The sequence below is a fragment of the Calliopsis andreniformis genome, chromosome 7 (genome assembly GCF_051401765.1).
Source record: "Calliopsis andreniformis isolate RMS-2024a chromosome 7, iyCalAndr_principal, whole genome shotgun sequence".
Taxonomy (NCBI): Eukaryota; Metazoa; Arthropoda; class Insecta; order Hymenoptera; family Andrenidae; genus Calliopsis; species Calliopsis andreniformis.
The window spans coordinates 2,708,580-2,723,014 of record NC_135068.1 but is presented as its reverse complement, the minus strand read 5'-3'; the positions used below and the strand labels follow the sequence as shown (position 1 = coordinate 2,723,014).

Sequence of the window (14,435 nt, the reverse complement as noted above, 5' to 3'; positions counted from 1 at the left end):
CTTCTTTTATAAATGTTATTCAGCAGTGTGTAGAACATCCAATTCGGACGTATAGTGTGATTCTGAAATTATTATATTTCTTATTTAGATATCAGAGCTTTCGTCTCTTTATTTATTGAATGATCCTCATAGGCTGCTGTTACGGTGAATTTATTTTCTGACGAATTTGTCCGAAGTCCGAATGATTTATCGTATGAGCAAGACAAGTTCAAATTGAAACTGAAATAAAAGCCAACTGTTTTTTATATTATGTTACTTTAGTGTGGACAAAAGTTTTGAAATATATAGCAATAACAGCAATGAAAAATTCCTATTTATTGTTTTAGCGAGAATACAATAATTTATATATATATGTTTTAGCGAGAATACAATAATTATAAATACAATTGTATTATAAATACAATAATACATGTAGGATGGACGAATCCCGTTGTGTGTGCGTGTGCGCGTGTTTGTGTGTACGTGTGCGTGTGCAAACACGTGTGTGGTCGCGAGGATCGCCGAAGTCGAACGACGCCGAAAAAAACACGCGAGGCAAAACCGTTGGAGAGGCGTTGTGTATGTGAATGTGTATGTGTCCAGGGTAGTCAGAAATCAGGAGACAGAGGACATTGTTTCTCAAGCGTCGCGAAGAAACGGCCACGAGGTGCGAACGTTATTCCGTCGTTCCTTACATATTTTCCGTTTTATAAACTAACATATTTTCCTTTTTAATAAACCTGTATACATATGTATAATTTTCAGGTTGCCGTGCCAGATGTCGTCGAAGCTGCAAAAGATGCAGGTATCTTGATATTTGTAATACCTCGTCAGTTCATCAAAACTCTATGTGCGACATTGCTTGACTGCTTGAATCTATCACATAGTATATTAACTATTGAATACAATTTACTAAAAAATTTTTTTAGTCATCAAAACAGAAGCATAATTAAGAAATACCTAATTTTTATACAGAATATGAATTTATATTTTTAAACATCTAGAAAGATTTGTGAGTAAATTGTCTGGATACGATTAAACAAATAGTAATCATGGAAATTATATTTAACTAAATTATTTTTAAAGAAAATTATTTGTACTTAAGTTTAAAAGTATTTTATATTTATGTTTATAGGATTGTATATGTTTATTAACAAACCAATTTATGCATGGTATCAACATATTAACTGAAAATGACAATAACATAATTTAAAACTTAGGATTTTAAAAAAAATTACGTAATATCTTAATTTCTTTTTATACTAATAACTCAAAAACGACTTTATATATATATATAAAGTCGTGAATGTACGTAAATGTATACGTACATTATATTGAACATAATAGATTAAACTTGTTAAAAATCAAACTAAAGTCAATAAAAATCGTTTAAAATTTATTCAATGTAAATAAAATAATTTAACTTTTGACAACAAACTAGAACACCAATATACTGTTAGTTGATATAAAATATTAACAATTTTTTCCTTAAGATACCTAAATGATTTAATTCTAAATCATAGGTTGCAGAGATAAACGATTGGCTGTTCTATTGAGAGATCTCATTCAAGGTAAGTTAATCATGAATATCCTTAAGAAAATCTGTTTTAAAATAATTGAAGCGTTCTTGCAGGAAGTAGTGTAAGTACCAAAACTGAACACTTTTTGTTGTTGAAAAACTATTGTATGTGTCACATAAAATATTTTTTTACGGGAAACAAATTGTTTCGATTTTAGTACTTACAAAAAAACGCCTCAATTGTTTATTAGTTGTATTTATTAATCGTTTATTAATTGTGTTTTAGAACATTGTGGCTTGTGCAGCTGGATTTGTGGATGGTATGGGATTAGGTGACAACACAAAAGGAGCTGTTATTATTGTAGATTTATAGTGGCTCAAAACTTTCTACATTTTTCAAAAGTTGTGGTGTAGCAGATCTAATAACCACTTGCTATGGAGGAAGAAACCACAGAGTTTGTGAACAATATGTGAAAACGGGCAAAGTACAAATCATACAATTCTGTTAAGTTTTTCTTACAGGATTAATAAATGTACTTAAGAAAACATGTTTATATTTTTTAAATAGAGATCAGATAACTTAAAGAAGAACTTTTATCGGGTCAAAAATTACAAAGACCAGCTACAGCTGACAAAATTCATGGAATGTTAAAAGCTCGTAACGCACACGCTTCATGCTTCATGCTTCGTGCACGTGCTGCGCTCGAGTGTTATAATTTTGTGCTAAGTTGTTTCTGTATATCTTTAACATGTATTAAATTGTATCGTTGTTAAACACTCTTAATGAGTACAAAAGGTTTTCTTTGCTACCTGTTCTTAATTGAACTCCACTGCCTTGCCAGACCGGCGGTTTCTAACAATATGTTCTAATTTCAACACCAATCTTTTTCTTTTAACACTGCTTATATGACTGAAATCTATACGTATAAACTCACTAAATTCAGACAAAATACTAAACTCAGACAGTTGAAGTAGCTAGAATACGTGTCCCACAACATAAACATTGTTAAATGCGTAGCTAAAATACGTACGTACATGACTCATTCTGTGTTCGGAAAATCGGTCATTCGCATAATCGTTGTAATAATAATTACAACTACTGTAATAATAATTGGTTGAACAGTGCACAAGAGTAAATTTATGTGACTAATAATTGTTTGGACATGGCAATATGATGAAATAATAATTTAATGACTCACTAGCACAGAAATGAAATGATGAAGCACCATATTCTCTAACTGTGAAGGATAGGAGGATAGGCTACCTAACTTGTTAATTTTTAGGTTAAATTGTTACATCAAGAAGTTTGTAACTTTATTGTCTCTTCTTTACATTATCTTGTTTATAGCAAATATCTCACATTAGATATTTTCGCTGAAGCATAAAAGTTGAGTCTTGTTATTCCTGTAAACAAAGAAGTAAACGAAACCTTATGTCGAAGATATTGAAGAACATAGTTTCTGATAAATTATCATTTTTTTTATAAAATGTGTTAACTGAAGAATAACACGGTTTTGTGGCGGGCTATTCTATTGCATCCAATTTATTGAATTACAATTAGCATTATACATGCTATTGAAATAGGACATTAAGACAGTACAGTACACTAATTTTAGAAAGACTGTTGTCTTTCAAAACATTAATTGTAGTTAGAAATAATAATTATTTTAACATTAAAGATAACATACATGTACATACATACGACGTTTATATAGTTACCTACATGTAACTTACACAAGGCGTAACAGATAATATAGCCTTCGATACTAATTACGTACCAATATGTTAAACCAAATCGGTTTTCGATTTGTCGAAATATGTCACTTCTCTCCGCGGCGGCCATGGTGCTCGGAAGGCCTCAAGCGCGTGCCACAAAAATCGCGCGTCAGGGATACCACTGACAAAACAAAAACGCATCAACAATAGTACCTCATGGGTGATGTGGAAATCTATTGATATAAGTGTCGTCGCCCAAATGCGCCACGCGCGATTTTTGTGGCACGCATATATATATAAGGAGATCTCTTTTAGTTTTCGAGATATTCGCAAAGAAAGTTTTCAATATTGAAAAGAATAATCGAAATAGGTCTGGGTTAGATACGTTTGCGAGAGCTTCTTTACCTTCCTCGCTGAAACCTACATTGTTGATATTTCTTATGATGTCGAAAGAACTCGAGGAAAGACGGTTCATTATTATCAGTTTCGAACAAATCGTTGTAACGTAACGTCGTGCATTAATTATTGTAGAAATCGATGAAGCCAAATTTGGACGTCGAAAGTATAATCGTCGACGACTTATTACGGGATAATGGATTTTCAGTGGTATAGACCGTGACACAAAAAAGGTATGTGTAGTACCAATTCTGTCCCGTAGAGCAGAAGTATTACCGCCTCTTATTTTAACAAAGATTGCACCTGGAACAATAATCCATAGTGATTGTTGGAAAGCATATGAACAAATTGATAAAAATATATATCAACATTTTGTAGTGAATTATTCAAAAAATGTCGTTGATCCAATCACAGGTGTCTGTACCCAGAATATTGAAAGAGTATGGAGAGATATTCGTGGCAATATTTCTAGGTATGGTCGTAGAAAATATCATTTCAACCACTATCTGGCAGTATTTGTATTTAAAAAATTCGATTGTGACGAACGACTGGATGCTTCTTTTCAAGTAATGGCAGATACATATTTCAAGGTTATTAAAATCGGAGATGGCTCCCCTACTCTGTATATTTACCGAATTTCTGATTACTACAGTTAGAAAAAAATATGTCGATATCGGTTCCGTGTTAGTAAATATAAAAATCAGAAATGTTCTTGAAAATAGATGAATAATTTTCTTTACGCATGCATAATTAAGAGCTGCAAATTAATTTATAAAAACAAACGAATTAAAATATTATTTTGTCTTATTTGCATTTTTACTGTTGAGTTTAGATTTTTGACCATGATTTAATTCAATTTACTAGTTGACTTCTCCCCTTATATTTGCTTATTTGGGGATCTGTCCAGTGGTTAAGGTTGACTTAATTCGCTATTTGTCCTCTCTATTCAATGCCCCTTGGACTCTATCCTGAAATATTTTAATACTTATTGCTACATCACACTTTATGTTTGTACCACTTTTTTCTATTTTCGGTCAATTTGTCGAATGAGGGATTCCTTACCAATTTCGATGATTTTGTAACATGTTATAAGGGGCGAAGTTTTGAGCAACTACCTTTGAACAATTTGGCGGTCAGCTGTAGTTTCCGAGATATATGTAAAAAAAACTTTCGATATTACGCAATTAGACTCTGCTTATACGTGCACTTATACTTAATCTAAGATTAAACCCGAGAATAAAGTAAAAAATCAAAATAAATAGGGAATTAAAAAATGCTATTTTGTCATATTCTATTATAACTAGTCTCTCGTTTTTATTCATATTTCCTTAATCGCTATTTAGTCGATGTACTGTGCGGCCGCTAGATGGTTACATGGCGATTATGATTCTCGCAAGTGTGACTGTCTCGGCTCTCCTCTTCCCCCGCAGATAAGCGTGATTTCATTATTGCCGTGAGTAATAGATGGCTCCGCAGATTACGTGATTCTCGCAGATTAACTTCACGAGTGAAGTCAATATAAGGATCAGGAACAGGCGACTATATGCCTGTCGTAATAATGATTATTCTTGCGTAACGTCGTTATGTTATTCATCCATTATCATTACCGTTATACTTTTGCAAACTTTTTTTTAAGCTTCTTTTATTCAATTTTTTAGTGAAGTTTTTTTGAAATTCTTTGGTTCAATTGCGTTAGTCCTTGATTCCTTTTTATGTGATTTTTCCTGTTAGGTTCTGTGGTTTTTATATTTACCCTAAGTATTTTGAGCATATAAGAAACAACTCTACTTTAAGTTTATTTCAAATCGATTTTATTAAATGATGATGTTTACATTAGTTTATCGCAAAGTAGTAGAGTAGAGTTTTATTCAATAAAATCAAAATTTGATAATGTATTTCTAAATCTTTTTATTTGCTAAAGTAATAAATTATTATGTATACTAATATGTAAAAAGTAATTTTATGTTATGTATAGTTGAACAGTTAATGAAGTGGAAAAATATAGAATTATTATAAAGAATTATATAGTGAGTCACAAAGTTATTGGCACACGCAGGCAGTTAACGAAAATGAAAAGTAAAAAGATAATAAATGAATTACGAATACTTTTTAATTGAAAAACATTATATGTAGAATTTGAGCTAATAAAACTGTTAGAAACAGTGTTGCCATCCTCGATTTTGAAATGCCCGTAGGGCGGACTGGAAAAATCCGTAGAATTCCGTAGATTCTCTAGTGGAAAATCCGTAGATCTACGGATTTTCTTTTTTTAGTGTTAGTCATTACAATACATATACAGGATGTTCCTAACAAGGTGTAAGAGTCGAAAGGGGTCATTCTAAACAACTTTTTTCTTAGTGAAAATGTTCGCTGCGGCTTTGTTAACGAGTTATTAAGGAAAAGCACCGACCAATCAGAGAACGAGTATAGCGGACGAACTTCAACATTGTGGCTGGTCAACCGATATAGAATATACAGTATGTCCCACGAAATCCTGGACAGTCGATTATTTGGTAACCTATTAAAGATACAAAAAAAGTTTTTATATAACATTGAATGGCAAAAGGGGGCTGATTTATTGGCCGTAACAATTTTTTTTGATCATTATTGTTTACAGAGATATGAAAGTTAAGTTTGGTTTTTTAAATGGGATTATATATTTTTTGTTTGATCAATAGATAATACGTTTCAATACGAATTCAGCAAACATTAATGTATACACCTTTTTTCAAATAGTTTTTAAGATATTACGCGTAAAAGTTTACTGATTTTTGGTACAAAAAAATCTGCGAGACCAGGAAGCACAGTAGGAAGTCTCGACTCTCGACCACAATTAAAATGCTACGGATTAAACCGTATCGTGCCTCTTGAAACTGATACGAAGAGACTGGGGTAGCAACGGCAGGCCTAAATTCTACACAATAATTTTGTATACACCGTAGTAATACCATTCACATCTGAAAAAGTTTCTCTACCTCTTTTGTACGAATTTAAATTCAAATTCTAATATTAAATTCTTGTAGTACATAATATCTTGCTATCATAAGTATTTTCCATTCAAATGTATTGCCAATTTGTTAATTACTTCAAAGTACGAGCAACGCTTTAGCTTTATCCATTAGCTTTATTTCTTTACTAAAACATGGCCGATATTTTTCTGCATGCCGTAAAGGTAAAGGGTTGTGAAAAAAACTATTGTGTAGAATTTAGGCCTGCCGTTGCTACCCCAGTCTCTTTGTATCGGTTTTAAGAGGCACGGTTTAACACGTAGCATTTTAAGTGTGGTCCAGAGTCGAGACCTCCTACTGTGTTTCCTGGTCTCGCAGATTTTCTTGTACCAAAAATCAGTAAACTTTTACGCGTAATATCTTAAAAACTATTTGAAAAAAGGTGTATACATTAATGTTTGCTGAATTCGTATTGAAACGTATTATCTATTGATCAAACAAAAAATATATAATCCCATTTAAAAAACCAAACTTAACTTTCATATCTCTGTAAACAATAATGATGAACAAAAATTGTTACGGCCAATAAATCAGCCCCCTTTTGCCATTCAATTTTATATAAAAACTTTTTTTGTATCTTTAATAGGTTACCAAATAATCGACTGTCCAGGATTTCGTGGGACATACTGTATATTATATATGTATATTTTTTTTATATATAAAATATATTTCATTGATTTAATCGCTATTGTGGGGTTCTGAAATCATTGCTTTTATATGTTTAAAAAAATTTTTTTAATAATGTAAAATATAAAATTAATAATATAGAATATAAAATTTAGTCACTTTCATCATTTACATCATCTACTTTCTTCTTAAAATCATACATGCTATTACTAAATAATTTTTTGTGTTCCTCTGTTATTTCAACTTGATAACGAGGTACTTTCATTGCACCATTTGTATACAGGGTGTAACAAAAATGTCGCAGTTCCTTAAAAGGGGTGATTTAGGGGGTGATTTGAAACAACTTTTTCCTTAGCGAAAATGTAAGATGAGGCTTCGTTAACGAGTTATTAACGAAAAACACCGGCCAATGAGAGCGCGAGTTTGCCGCCCGAGCGACCGCGGTAGCGTTGGGTACGCGCGCTAGATGCTACAGTTGTACTCCGAACAAGAAAGTCGTCATACATCGAAGAAAATAGCATTAGTATGAAAACTGAAAGCGACATAATAAATAACACCGAGTCCTTTTTTTGTTTATCACTTGAAGTGAATAATTACTTAAAATCGAGGAAAACTACGTGCAACGTAAAAATACAAATATGTAAATCTCTTATTCGCATAACGTATGAACGAAAAAGTAATGCAACGAAAAATAAAGGAAGAAGAGAACAAACTTCACCTGTAGTTTGTAAACCTGTGTCACTGGGTCACTGTACCGATCCTGGTCATCGACCGTCGAAATGGTTTATGCTAGGGCACGCGTTTAGGTAATTTATGGCTTTATTGTTTTGGTTTCGAAGGAGACATGATCTCGGAGTGTCCGAACAAAGAAGGTCTGAGGTGCTTAAACTACGTGGGGGGTACAAGGAGCTTCTTTGGAAAAATTCTACCTTGCCATAAACCATTCCAGAGGTCGATGACCAGTATCGGTACAGTGACCCAGTGACACAGATTTACAAACTACAGATGAATTGCATTTAATTCATTAATGATTATTATTTTTTAAATCTAACGCAGACTACTTTCAACGTTTCTATCTTCAACGTTAATTCTCCAATTCTCCGTTCATTTCTTTTGTTGCATTGCTTTTTCGTTTATACGTTATGCAAATATTTTCACACTAATGCTATTTCCTTCGACGCATGTCGACTTTCTTGTTCGGAGTACAATCGTAGCGCCCAGCGCGTACCCAACGCTACCGCAGTCGCTCGGACGGCAAACTCGTGCTCTCATTGGCCGGTGTTTTTCATTAATAACTCGTTAACGAAGCCTCATCTTACATTTTCGCTAAGGAAAAAGTTGTTTCAAATCACCCCCTGAATCACCCCTTTTAAGGAACTGCGACATTTTTGTTACACCCTGTATAGTAATCCTGTTAACGTATTTGAGTTCAATTTATTTCTTATTTTTGTTTTCATTAGGTTTATGGCAGAAAATAATCGTTCTACATTTCCACTACTGTGCGGTAAGCACAGAAGTGTTTGAGCCAATTCAGATATGAGTGGGAACATTTGGCATCCATCGACACTCTTCATTTTTGAAACAGAATGCCAAAATTCATTAACTTTTATATCTTTCGTTTTCGAGAATGGTAATTGCGTATTTCTCAGTAACCTCCATTCTATATCCTGTAACATTTTTTGGACATAATTCTGAAAATAAAAATGTTTAAATATATAGTATATTACGATATAGGTGGATGATATAAAATAAATATAAAGTACATACGTGGAAATAATCGCCCTAAATGTGAATCAAGTAATATTTTTGGATTCAAGAACATAAGACTTTTTATTTGTTCGTTTTCTTTGAAAGGATATCTCATTTCAATTTGTTTTTACAGCTTTAATATAAAATGCAAGACATTTCTGCCGAAATTGTGTTAAACGTTCTTATGATAAACTGTCTCTTGATGTAATCAGTACTAATTAAGTATCCTTTAATTCCAAATGGTATTCCGTTTCTTCAAATGGAATACTTAATATTTTATTTTCTAATGCAAGGTCTTCATCAATATTTGGGTCTATTTCTTCTGTTTTTAATTTTAAGTGCTCATGTTTTATAAAACAGTCCAAAAGTGTTTTATAGGTTGTAAATATTTTATTATGTAAAAGGTAAAGCTTTGGCTGCTGTGCTTGCATTTTTTTGTTTAACTCATGGAAATATGTCAATAAGAAATTCAAAAATTCTAAATATAACTCTGTACTAGGTTCTATACATTTGTTTAAAATTGTTTCTGCTGATAACAAACGATCAGAAAGCACTGCATTTGTAAAATACAATTTTAAAGCTGATAATTGTTCCAACAGTCTTCTTACTACAGGGAAGAGCGATAACCATCTGGTCTGAGCAGGATGTATCCATTTTCGAGGTTTTACATTTAAAAAACATTGAAAGTCTTTATAGTCCTCAATACGTTTGGGACTGTTCTGTATGTATAAATATACATATCCCTTGCAAAGTCCTCAAATCCACTTGGTAATTTCTGGCATGCACATAAATGATATGAGTGGCATATGCATTTCATTTTAAATAAATGGGGAATTTCTTTTGAAAATAAAGCAGATAATGAATGGTGTTCTCCAAACATTGCATTTGCACCATCGGAAGCGAAACCTATCATGTATTCCTTGTATGGAATATTGTTTTTGTTAAAATATTCTATTGTTTCACTGTGCAAAGCTGTGGCCGATCCATCCGTGATAGGTAACAAACATAGAAAATTATCTTTTACATTGAATTCTATTGATGTTCTCGCAATTAGAGCTAAATATTTAGTTTTTGATTTATCTGTACTTTCATCTACTATCAAAGAAAATTAATTTTTTTATAACATTATTATTAATTTATTTTCTGCAGCCTGACCAGTTACATTTGTAATGATGGCTTGTGCTTTTGTCTTTTCAAATGTTAATTCTTGTGTAACTTTCGGGTTTGAACAAATGTTTTTAATTAAAATTTTTTAAATGACTTGCTACATTGAAGGGGATATTGTGTTCCGCAAGGAAGCGAGCTATTTTTATTTCTGCAGCTTTAACTTCATTTTTTAAATTTTTCGATGATTCTGGTACTATCGATGTTATCAGTGGCTGGTGTACAATAGCTGTAAAATATATATACATGTATTTGAATTTTGAAGTATCATTATACGGGATGATTTTCTCGCTAGGGGGCCAAAGAAAGAACTAACCTTTAGCCTGCTTTATGTTTTTCACTGATTACATGTTTCTCGACATCTGTTTTACCGCCACCAGAACACTTTAAATCATTCCATGAATGCATTGCAGTAAAAATACGCATCGCCTTTACTACTTTTATTTAACCAACCTTTAAATGCTTTCTCTTTCTCCCATGATTAATTTTATTTTTGATTGTATCTAACTACTTTTCGCTTCTTTTGCGGAATACCTTTTTTTTGTAGTGGCTGTTTGAATCAGTATCTGTATCCATTTTCTTTATTTTTGAAATTTTCGTTGTACTCTTACGCACGAAACAGACGCTATACTACGCTGCACGAATAAATGCTATCATGGACGCTTCAGATGCTTCGATACTACAAAATCACACGCAATAAAAGACAGTTACTCGGACCGAAATTTGCGATTCGGAAAGTAGTAGAGACAAAGGACAAATGTTGCTTCAGTCTTCAATAAAATGAGTCATTTGCTGATTACAACGTCGTCTTTTGGGATTAGAAAATTCTTTGTATACTGTACGTGGTATAATCAAAAATAAAAATTAATACCAATACCAATGTGTTGATTATACAAACAATAAAATTGAAAACAGAAAAACAATATAAACAATATTATATGAAATTCTTCGTAACACTCTTCGGACTGTCTAATTTGAAACAGTTTTGTCAGAAAAATTTTGAAGAAAAACATTAATTTTCGTCGCACTTATTTTCGGATCTTCTTTGACTTTTCGAACAATGAATCGTTCTTCGTTTGAATTTAATAATTTTTACCTTCCCCGAACAGTCTTATTCTCCATTTTACCTTCATTTTCAAATCTTTTAATAATGTTTCTTACAGTTAAAAAACTTCTGTTTATCATATTCCCGATCTCTCTGTATGATTTTCCATTTTTCCAATGAGAAATAACTATATTTCTTATCTCTAAAGTGGTTTCCGTTCCTTTTCCGACCATAATAGCATACTATTGTATTCTGTCTTATTAAATTCTAACAGCTAATTGTTTTGTTGTTGGCTGAACGTTACAATGTCTTATACTGATAAGGGAACTACCCGAAGTGATAATCTCCGATTTTGTAGGTTGGTAGAGAAGCCAAAAATATTCGACACGTATTTTTTAATATCTGTTATATTCGATATTAAAGAGGTGAAAGCCGCCCCCAAAGTCGGGGGTGGAAAACATATTTGGTCTCCCTATCTCGAAAACTATTAGGTATCGAAAAGAAGTGTAAATTAGGTGAATACGTATTTTTTAGCAACGAATCCATCTACATAAATAGTTTTTAAAATTACCTATTCGTTTCAACAATATATTGAAGAATGTCATATTTTTGTTAATTTTTCAGGTAAAATGGTAATCGATTTTCTCGTAAATTTACGCGTAGATACTACATGTCAAAATACAAGATACGGATATTTTGGAATTTTGAATTTTTGCCCTTATAAACAAAATAATTACATTCACAGTTTATCCGTGTTTTCTGTGGAAACGAGCCCTGAAACGAATTATTCCGGGAAAATTATATATTTGTATGATGTTTTTACCATTATGTTGTACTATATGTTGTAAATAGTTCATTAAAAAGTTAAAAACAAATGCACAGCTAATGATGATCAGCGCGAGCGCGACGAAAAACTGTTAGCCGAGGCAAAAATTATAAACTTTTTTGCACTGCTATTTACGGTAGCTTGAAAAGTTTCTATTGTTTTTTGAATTCTTCAGATTTTTATCGCCGCTGAACTAATTGGGGGGTCGGTGCAGGTAACTGTCATAAAAAGGATAAAAAGCTTAAAGCGTCAGTTACCTGTAACTCGCTTACGACCTTAAGCCTACAAGTATGAAGGCGATAGGACTTTATAACGCATGGTTATATTTTGTTGATGTGAGTGTCGTCTACGTTTGAAAATGCGGAGCTCTGAAAAGAACTGATTTTATTGTTGGGGACGAGGTCGACTGCAGTATATCCTTTGTTCTGTAAAGAGATTTGGTTAATGTATGATTTCACATAACATTATTTTCACAATGGTGAAAATCTTCAAAGAAATGGCGAAAGCATAAATGTTCTAGGCACCAAGAACATTTTAGGAAGGTCACATCGCTGCAGTGGGAGCATATCATGCTACATATCTCTTTGAAACAGGAATCTACTGGATTATCAAATTGCTCTGGTTTATTATCCGTGTAACCGCTCTGAAACCAAGCATATTTAAATAATGGCCTGTACTTGGGAGATGATAACTGGTTATGAATTAGTGATTGCATTTTTGTGATGGTGTCTCTGTGGTGTAGTATTATCTGTACATTTAAGCTTATGACTAAATCCGAAAATCTTCTAGGGAAATTTTTCCAAACACGAAAGCCGAACACATCTAATAGTTGAATAACAGAAGTTGTATTTTTTGGAATTTTTAGTAACTCTAATGTTCTTCCTGCTGGGATAATACTGTGCATCATATGCTCATCATAGCCACTCCACGAATCTATGAGAAGTACAGATTTTTCTGAAGTATGCGGAAAATATATCTCCTGTAACCATGTCTTTAAAAGTGCTTTTGTTAACTTTCCTGAAGATGAAGCCTGCACAAAAACGTTTGGAGCTTTAAACGTTGTCTTTCGAATTCGAGGTCTTAATTCGCCGTTTAGTTCTTTTAATATTATAAAAAGGGTGATAGTAACTTGCCATTAGCTGAGATAGGTTGAATTGTGTAACTATGTGTCATAGCAGACATTGAATGTACTAACGCCTCTGTTTGCTTTTCAGCTTTCTACAACAAGGATCTACCAGTATGGATTTCCAGCTGAAAACCACTTTGGTCGCTGTTGAATATGTTTTGTTCTCCGTGAGTGCTATAGTATTCCTTAACTCATGTTACAAAGTTATCTGCAGCTGCGGTTGTTTCGGCTATCAGGTTACTGTAATTCTGCGAAACAAATTTGGTCGTCTTCCTTGAAACACTACCGTATTTATATTTAAAACTGTTGAGCCAATGACTAGCAGCTTAAAAACCTTCCGAATTTATTTTAATATTTTCTTGCAATGCCCATCATTTTAACACGTTGACGCCGCCATGACCCACCGGTGGGTCATGCTCGACTGTTCAGTGGGGCGGCATGCATCACCGATGGGGTTCACATTTGTATATCGAAATATGCGTAGTACAAAATGTTATTTTATTGATTTAACATTATACATTAACATTTTAACATTATAATCAAACATTCAACACAAAATACATAACTTTTAATTTAACCGATACATTAAATATAACAAAATGTAATTACTTATTTTTTCGATGCAATTTTTTAAAACACAAGCTAAGCAAAGTGCCGGCTTGTCCTCACAATCATTGCAAAAGGTCGTTACTTTTTTTGTTTTATTCGTGGCATAACTGAGTATCTATTAAGTTTGCTAAGCGTTTATAGCATTCTTTGCATCTCTTCTTCGTCTTCCTTGTCTTCCTCGTCTTCCTCGTATTTCTTGTTTTCCTCGCGGATTCTTGGTACGAACTTAAAAAATGTTTTTTTCTGTTTAGATATTATTCGTTCACTAGGGCGATTTTCAACATTCATCAGCAAATCATCAATAATTTTTTTTCTAAATTTTACAATTTTGAAACGCTTGGTTCCCCATTTTTTGTGTATGTACCAAGCATTTACCAGACAGGTCCCGCATATTAGTTCTATAACAACTTTCTTATACCATTTTACCGTTTTCCGTAAACAATTATAATAGGAACACATTTGGTCGGATATATCGACCCCTTTTTTAGCTTCATTGCAAGAAAAAAACGGTATCACTTTAAAAATTTCACTCCGCTACGATTTTCAAGCGGTATAATGTCGCCCCGTTTCTGTTTGTGCATTGCCTGCGGCAGTAAAAATTTTTTATTCGATTTTACTGTACCACAAATATATGTTTTTTTCGTGAGAAGATCTTCGGCTAAGGGAACACT

At 32.8% G+C, this 14,435-nt stretch overlaps 2 protein-coding genes and 1 pseudogene across 2 annotated transcripts; 1 reads left to right on the top strand and 2 right to left on the bottom strand.

The window, feature by feature from the left end:
* The first annotated feature begins 416 nt into the window (after positions 1 to 416).
* On the top strand, positions 417 to 2,272 carry LOC143181368 (glycerol-3-phosphate dehydrogenase [NAD(+)], cytoplasmic-like). Its single transcript, XM_076381750.1, is given in 15 exon segments — positions 417 to 454; positions 496 to 646; positions 745 to 907; positions 984 to 995; positions 1,115 to 1,151; positions 1,200 to 1,217; positions 1,280 to 1,291; positions 1,327 to 1,353; positions 1,421 to 1,434; positions 1,503 to 1,550; positions 1,613 to 1,663; positions 1,717 to 1,751; positions 1,785 to 1,861; positions 1,863 to 1,983; positions 2,069 to 2,272. Coding segments are annotated over 15 exon segments (1,008 nt in total).
* Positions 2,273 to 8,636: 6,364 nt separating this feature from the next.
* LOC143181367 (uncharacterized) lies at positions 8,637 to 10,406 on the bottom strand. The gene is made up of 7 exons (XM_076381749.1): positions 10,256 to 10,406; positions 10,150 to 10,209; positions 9,701 to 10,089; positions 9,263 to 9,629; positions 9,157 to 9,221; positions 9,013 to 9,027; positions 8,637 to 8,936 (listed from the first exon to the last, which is right to left on the bottom strand). The coding sequence occupies exons 1-7, from the start codon at positions 10,404 to 10,406 to the stop codon at positions 8,637 to 8,639; spliced, it is 1,347 nt and encodes a 448-aa protein (XP_076237864.1).
* A 1,844-nt stretch (positions 10,407 to 12,250) lies between these two features.
* On the bottom strand, positions 12,251 to 13,552 carry LOC143181366 (uncharacterized; annotated as a pseudogene).
* Positions 13,553 to 14,435: the final 883 nt, after the last annotated feature.